Source organism: Crotalus tigris, unplaced genomic scaffold, assembly GCF_016545835.1.
Source record: "Crotalus tigris isolate CLP2741 ecotype Arizona unplaced genomic scaffold, ASM1654583v1 scf7180000017625.6296891, whole genome shotgun sequence".
NCBI classification, from domain to species: domain Eukaryota; kingdom Metazoa; phylum Chordata; class Lepidosauria; order Squamata; family Viperidae; genus Crotalus; species Crotalus tigris.
The window spans coordinates 3,199,809-3,208,020 of record NW_024096520.1 but is presented as its reverse complement, the minus strand read 5'-3'; the positions used below and the strand labels follow the sequence as shown (position 1 = coordinate 3,208,020).

Genomic DNA, 8,212 nt, shown 5'->3' with positions numbered 1-8,212 from the left:
CGATGCAATTTAATGAAAGTAGAAATTAATCACAGCATAAAGAGGATCAAAAAATGACATTTTGGCTTCAATCTTTAGCAGTAGCTTCCAAAAATGAAAGTCCTACTTCAGAGACATATGCCTTTCGTTATATGTATACTTTGGTTTTAACTTTGCCTACATTCTTTTTCTGATTGGAGATCCCTAATCGGGCTCTCAAATCTTGGATTTTCAATCACAGACACAAAGATCCATATACAGGAGAAGGTTTCACGTTTTCTTTATTATTGTTTTAAAAGATTTGTTTCATTTCAAAATATAGATCTAATTTCTACATATAATTTAAAACTGTTCTAGAAATAGGCTCTTTCAGACAAGTTCTCTCATTGCTTTGTGACTTGGAACACAGAGACAAAAAGAACAGGGATACAGAGATGTCCTGCCTGCATCATCTCTGGGGGAAAGACCTAAAGAAAGGTTTTGTCCTTTTTCTTCAGAAGTACATTTCTGTGTTGTATATCTTATGACACGTAAGTCGTATTCATACATGCTGAATCTGGTTATTGAATTAACTATTTTTCAGGATATTGAACACTACCCTGAACTAATTGGCTGGATTTGCAGAACACTCAAGTCACAGAGACCAAAAGCCCAAGGTTAATGCTAACCAAGCTATATACTATGCCATCAAATCTTTAATTCATCTGCTTAAGCATGTTGTGCAATGCACACAGAGACTGAGATACTGATGTTTAATCTATGTTGAGCTAGGCAGCACAACTTGCTTACTGTTTGCACACTAGAAGGGCAGATAGGCTACCCCTTCTGAAACCTCTGTGGGTTTGGAAAAGAAAAGAAAGGAGGAAAAGCCCTTGAGATTCTGCCTGATTGTTTGCATCAGCCAGCGCACCCCTTCATTTTATTTTATTTTCTCTTCCATTTCTACCCAGTCATTTTGCTGATAACAGTGGACCTTTTGGCCCTTAACCAAACAACCAATCTTTGTCTGGTTGCAAACAAACATTGGAACCTGATCTCTAGCTCCAGTCTAAGTTAAAGAAAATAAATAAATATTAAAATACATAAAAGACAGTTAATGTTGCCTCACGTTGAGAATGACCTGAAGAGGTTAAACAAATTGTCAGTTGGCAACAGGGACTAATAAGTAACTAGTAACCTTTTAGGAGAACCTAGCATGCCACAAGAATGGTCCCTTGGAAATTAAGCCATTGGGCTGTAACATTTGTTTTGCTCCTCCCTTGTAATTTTCAGACTTTCAAGATTCTTTACTTCATCCTACTAATAAAGATTTTTTTCCCAAAAACTGAAGCTGTTGTTTTCAAAGTTTGCTTATCTCGCAGGGCTCGACATTAATCTTGAAAGCTCACTAAAACAATTCCCCAGTTCTATTGACACCTAGCATAATTAAGGTGGATTTACTTTGTCTCTACCTCAAGTTTCCCCATTTCACCCCCTCTTCTGGTCTGAGAAGCATCCATCACACGATGCTTCTGCGGGACAACAGTTACATAAGGCAATGCAGCTAAATTGCGTATCTTCTGTTATTCTTCATCAATATCAGAAATCAGCCAGAAGATTGAAGCTGACTTCCATCATGTTTGGGTTAATAAGCAGGTCATATAAAATAACTTAAGCCAAATGTTTGTAACTGCAGATGTAGTCTTCTCTCATCAAGGCTCTTGCAACTGGACACTAAGCTTTAGAAACAGCCCCTACTACTATGAGTTTCACACCTGGCAGTAAGTTTTCTCTGTAGCTCAGACAAGAATTCTGGGATCCAATCCCTCTTTAATGAGGACATAAACATATGTACACTATACAGAGTTAGTGAGCACAACAACAAATACATTAAAAAAGATCTACTCTTATATACATTATTTATAAAAAAGCAAATTGACCAGCCACCACCCCAATACAAAAATACATGTTTCTTATTATGTGCATTATAATTATTAATCTATAGAAATAATTGATTGACATAAAAATTAGTTTAAACAACAACCCAACTATAAAATTCATAGGATGTAATATATAAATGAGGTTTTTTTTAAATGATTTTTGTAAGGTGGGACAGAAGGTTGAAGATGATAAATATAGCGGGGAAAAAGTAAAATATGACTGAGATTGAGCTATATGACTTCAGAACTCCACATACAGTCTGGATGAATATCGGGATTATTTTTTGCTCTTCTCTTCAGACCACATTCTTGGACAGTCACCTGGAAATCTATTTGTTTAGGATCACAGATGTAATTCACCTGCTTGCTTTTGTTTTTCTTTTTGTTTGTTTCATGGAAATAATGCAGAAGAGGTTTAGTATTTAGTGCAGATCTTGCTGCACCAGCTTCAGTGTGGAAATAAATACTCCACTATTCAAATGTCATTAAGAACAATTGGATTTTGGGAATTTGCTAATGCAAGGGCAGGAGCAGAGAAGAATTGTTGTCCATGTCTTCAGCTGGACATAGACTAGGATTTCAGAGTATAAATAGCTTGTTCCTGATGCTAATACCAACACTCATTTATTCTGAAGATTTGACTTGCTTAGTTATGTCCCTCAAATTCAGTTTGCAATGTGGAACAGTTTGCATTTTGGAACATTTTTGTGTATGAAACTGTCTTTGAGAGTATGAAAAAAAAAAAAGAATAATAAAGTCACTAGCTTTTCAAGGTGCAAATTATTGGAAGCTGCAAGAGTCACAAGCTACGGCAGAGGGCAGTAAAGTTTCAAGTAGTGCCTTTTATGTGCTGTGGCGCTAGAACTGATAAGCCACTTCAGTGTGTCACAATAACTGAGTGAATGCTACATTCCAACACAGTTGTGTGACACATAGTTATCCCCCACTCTGCAATCCTGTCCCACTTATTCCAGGGATGGCAGAAACATTATTGCTGAAAGTGCGCAGAAAGTGGATGTTCATAGAAAGTGAGGGATTTTGGTGCTGTTCCCCATATAGGGCCTACATGAAGTGCTGCTGTGTGTGGATAATAGCCGAAGAAAGCTACAGCCCTGTCAGTGCCAAAGTGCTCTAACACAAGAGGTCCAGTGTTTCCCATCTCAAACAGGCATTCCTTCAGGCACCTTGTTTCAGTCTGAGATTCCATTCCCAGAAACACAGCTATTTGGTTAAGTTTAGCAGCCTATCTGAACATCCGACATGGAATGGAAAGCTAAAGCCAACTGTTCTGAGATACCTATTCAATCAATGGGGTACCTGTATAAACACAATCCTCCATGAATTTGTACACTATAGGAGAGCCCTTATATTTTGAAAATGTGGTGCAGGAATGCTGAGTTTCTTGATCCAATATAGATCAATATTCGGAAGAAAAGTGCTGCTACTTACTACGTTCTGAAATATTCTGCATGGTGCAATTGGATTTGTACAACACAAAAAGCATGTTTTTGTAATCCAAGGCAGAAAGTGCATCTTTAAAATCTTGAACACAGTTCAATTTAAAGTGCTAGTATTTATAGGGCAACAGAGAAGAAATGTACTCTGTTTCGTTTGCTTAGTATATTGTTAATGAGTACTTCATTGCTTCCTATAAAACCAGAGAAGCTGCTTTGTTTGATGAATGTTGAAAGATGAAAAATGTTCTTCAGGATTATGACAGAAAAGTAGGACAATTTTGCAAATATCATTATCAGCTTCTTGTTGCATAATAAGGATTATATATTAGGGCTAAGTACTAAATATAATATACACTCAGACTAGAGATGACTGTTTATACCTGGGAACCTTTTGAAAGCTTCAGAATATTTTCACACATTACTGATGCAGCACTACAACTAGCCTTCCATTTTCTCAGAAAGAACCTATTGCATTTTTGTTCCCCTGTTGCAAGGACTAGGCTCTAGGTACAATGTAAAACAAGTATTAAAAACAGAGAGGAAAAATTGAATTTTCCAGTCTTGGAATGTTATATCAGTTTTGATTGCTATGTTTTTCATTAAAGTTCTCCACAGTTTGTACATTCTAAAATCATCTTAGCTCCATAAAATCCTGTTTGCCATATATCAGGGGTGTCAAACTGCCAGCCTGCGGGCTGGATGTGTCATGGCGAAACCGCACTCACCCCATTGCCGGCAATGGAAAAAAAGTCATGACACGTCACAACACGTCACATGTCGATGCGAGTTTGACATCCCTGCTATATATCATCCATTGTTCAGATGAAATATATTTTCCTATTCAAGGTCTTAAAATTTCATGTTTTAAATGATGGATGGATCCTGAAAGCTAGCCTTCCCATATATGATGTCATCTAAAAGTTCTAGGATTGCAACTCCCAGAATTCCCCAGCCAGCGTGATCCATTTATGTAGCATCAAGTGATGAATATTTTTTTAACATGTGAGTCCAATTAACATAGATCTTAAAACTGTGATTATTGCTACTAAGTGGAAGAGACACTTTAAAAAGCCTTCACTTTTCATTCTGTAGCCTCAGTGAAATATTCATATAATATAAAATTTGGCCCAAGTCAACCATTCGGCAGTGAGCATCAAGTGAGAGCCCTACAGTTGCTCCATTTTCTTCTGGTCCTGCTGACTTTTGAGTTCCCTCAGTGTGGGCCAGCTGGACTGGTCATCTAGAACTGAAGATACACTGTATATCATAGTAGCCTCCCCTCCCTTTCCCTTGAAATGGGCCATTTTTCCAGTTTATGTGCTCATTAGACTACTGTTAGCCTGGCCGATCCCAGACTTTGAGAGAAAATCAAATGCCCAGAGAGCTAGAGATTGGGTTCTGGTCTAGTCCAGCCTGCAGCACCTCTGGCTCAGCGAGAGTGTGTGAGGATTTCATACTGGAATAGCACCCGTGGCTCAGAAGGTAACCAGGGATGAAAGAATGATACAGTACTAACACAGGGCAGGGCAGGAAATGGATCCAAGCCAGTTGAGTTTCCCAATGCTTGGTTGCGCATCACAGGACTCCAGATTTTGCCTAGTGGCTGCCTCCACTCTTTATGCCACCTAATACCCAGTCGATGATGATGAAGCTGAGGCTCATGATCATGAAGAGCACCCCGAGGCATGCAAAGAGGGCTGCCTGCATGGAGAAGAGACAGGAGAGAAAGAGAGTGTCACTTGCAGAAAGGAACCCCTCCCCCAAATGTGGAAGTAAAAGCATCTCCCCTCCAAAAATGAATCATGCAACCTTTATGGCTGAGTAGCACTGCAACTAGGGAGGAAAGACTCATGCCTTCCTTGAAAATCGTGGTTCTGTTCCAGACCAGTCTTTCTCTTTGAACAAAGATATTGCACATCCCCATATAGCACAAATGATGATGATATTGATATTTTAATAATAATTATAATGATAATTATAAATCATGCATTCAGTTTGAAATCCCAAAACTATGATAGCTTCCATAGATAATATGCAGGACATGCAAGGCGCATTCGCCTTACCCCTGCTAAGAAATTACTGCCTAGGTTTCACTATCAGGTGGACTGTCTAAAGCGGAAGGGCCTTTTTCACATGCAGCAATCCATCCTTTGGGACTCTTCATGAATAACTAAAGTAGCTAAACTAAACTGTTAGAGATTACATACCAGGATCTTTGGAAGGGATTTCATAGGTTCTTTGTCCTTGGGTATGATCCGAATGTAGAATATTGCTGGAAAGATGAATATCAGGCAAGGAGCTGAGGTGGCACCTGGGAGAGTCCAACAGAGGACAGATTTAGGATCCTCAGAAAATGAAAATACCCTGACATCCCTTTGCTTATCTTCACTAATATGTTTTGGGGAAAACATGACAAGCTCTGACAACGGGGCCTCCGGGCCTGCCCCTCATCCTTGGCAGAGGCCAAACTAACTATTGATTTTCCTCCTAGGATAGTGTTTGAGTTTAAAATCAGGCAACTGATGAGTGGCTAGGAGCAAAAAATCACAAAGAAGATCCCTTTAGAATTACATGGCAAACAAATAGGTTTAATAAGATGGCCTTGATCCTGGAAAAACAGAACACTGAGGAATCCCATGGATGTTCTCAAAGGAATATGGAATAATTACTGTCCTGATGCAATTTCTATTGTTAGGAGCTTGTTTATTTATGAAAGAACTTTGACTCTCCTTATATTTAGAAATACTTTTCAGCAACATTTTTCAAAATATAAATGATTTTATCTATATCCGTAAACAATATACAGAGTGGATATTTTGTCAAAATGCAGAATCCATTTTTGTTGTTGTTAATTGTTGTTAATTGTGAAGTCATGTCCGACCCATCGCGACCCCATGGACAACGTTCCTCCAGGTCTTCCTGTCCTCTACCATCTTCTGGAATCCATTTAAGTTCACACCTACTGCTTCAGTGACTCCATCCAGCCATCTCATTCTCTGTCGTCCCCTTCTTCTATTGCCCTCAATCTTTCCCAGCATTAGGCCTTCTCCAGTGAGTCCTTCCTTCTCATTAGGTGGCCAAAGTATTTGAGTTTCAACTTCAGGATCTGGCCTTCTAAAGAGCAATCGGGGTTGATCTCTTCTAGGACTGACCGGTTTGAACGCCTTGCAGTCCAAGGGACTCGCAGGAGTCTTCTCCAGCACCATAGTTCAAAGGCCTCAATTCTTTGGCGCTCAGCCTTTCTTATGGTCCAACTTTCACAGCCATACATTGCAACTGGGAAAACCATGGCCTGGACTATACACACTTTTGTTGGCAGGGTAATGTCTCTGCTTTTTAGTATGCTGTCTAGATTTGCCATAGCTTTCTTCCCCAGGAGCAAGTGTCTTTTAATTTCTTGGCTGCAGTCCCCATCTGAGGTGATCTTGGAGCCCAGAAAAATAAAATCTGTCACTACCTCCATTTCTTCCCCATCTATTTGCCAGGATCCATTTTACACAGTGGTAATAGTTTGACACCAGTAACTTTCTTATATATCCTTCCTTCCTTCCTTCCTTCCTTCCTTCCTTCCTTCCTTCCTTCCTTCCTTCCTTCCTTCCTTCCTTCCTTTTCTTTCTTCCTTTTTTTCTGTTACTCTGTTTCTTACTCTCTTCTTTTGCTCTTTGCATTTTGTAATTCTTTTCTATTATTTTTTTTGACAATAGTTTGTATTATCCTTTAGTACTGTTAAAATCCTTAAGAAAAAGTATCTGTTTTTTAAAAAGAAGATTCCTGGAATGCAAGACTTACCAATTAAGCCAAAGATTCCCAAGATGGAGGGAGCAAAAATAACAAGCAAATTAATAGATGACAGTAGCACAAAAGCAATGATAATGTGCCGAATCCAGCTGAAATCCTTGTCTGGAAAAAGCATCTGCTGGATTGCGCGGCGCACCTGAAGAAAGAAAAGGCAATCAGATTCACCTTTTAGAAACATTGCAGAGTTCTTCACTGTACATATTTTAGGTCTGTCTTGATTCCTGTACCATTTCATCACAGCTACTTGAATTTATCTTTTTGCCCAATTGACTAGACTTCTGATCTAATGGCTCAATTTTTGACTCCAGTTCCCATTTCTAATTTGGTGGACTATGACTACAACTCCTCCTTAATTGTCTACCAGTGCTTAGAACTTACATGCTATTATCCCCTGCTTGTATCTATCACAGTGGTGCTATAGTTTTGAACACCAGTGGTACCTTGGTACTCAACTGCTTTTAAACTCATTGAATTTGGTACTCAACACATTTTGATGTGAAAATTTATTTATTTATTTATTTCTAAAATTTATATGCCGCCCAATCCCGAGGGACTCAGGGCGGCGTACAAAATTAAAACAATAAATATAACAATAAAATAGTAAAATAAGTACATTCATACAGCATGCCCAATCGTATCCCGCCCCCCGCCGGGGACATCAGCCCCAGGCCTGCCGGAACAGGAGAGTTTTAATGGCTTTCTTAAAGGCCGGCAAGGTGGGAGTAGTTCGAATCTCGGGGGGAAGTTGATTCCACCAGGTCGGAGCCACCACAGAAAAGGCCCTTCCCCGAGGGCCCGCCAGCCGACATTGTCTGGCCGACGGGACCCGAAGGAGGCCCAATCTATGGGACCTCACCGGTCTCTGGGAACTATGCGGCAGTATGCGGTCCTGTAAGTAACCTGGTCCTATGCCATGAAGGGCTTTAAAGGTGATAACCAACACCTTGAATTGCGTCCGGAGACCCACAGGAAGCCAGTGCAGCTCGCGGAGGATAGGTGACACGTGGGTGTACCTTGGTGCACCCACAATCGCTCTTGCGGCTGCATTCTGAACCAACT

General features: G+C 39.8%; 1 protein-coding gene across 3 annotated transcripts in view; it reads right to left on the bottom strand.

Moving 5' to 3' along the window:
• Positions 1 to 242: 242 nt before the first annotated feature.
• The window catches only part of SLC38A3 (solute carrier family 38 member 3), a 63,677-nt gene continuing 55,707 nt past the window's right edge, over positions 243 to 8,212 (bottom strand). For all 3 annotated transcript variants that reach the window (XM_039333670.1, XM_039333689.1, XM_039333680.1), the window contains 3 exons: positions 7,145 to 7,289; positions 5,563 to 5,666; positions 243 to 5,056 (listed from right to left, as the gene is read on the bottom strand). In XM_039333670.1, coding sequence (XP_039189604.1) covers positions 4,952 to 5,056; positions 5,563 to 5,666; positions 7,145 to 7,289 — 354 coding nt within the window. In that variant the 3' untranslated portion in view covers positions 243 to 4,951. The remainder of the gene's footprint in view (positions 5,057 to 5,562; positions 5,667 to 7,144; positions 7,290 to 8,212) is intronic.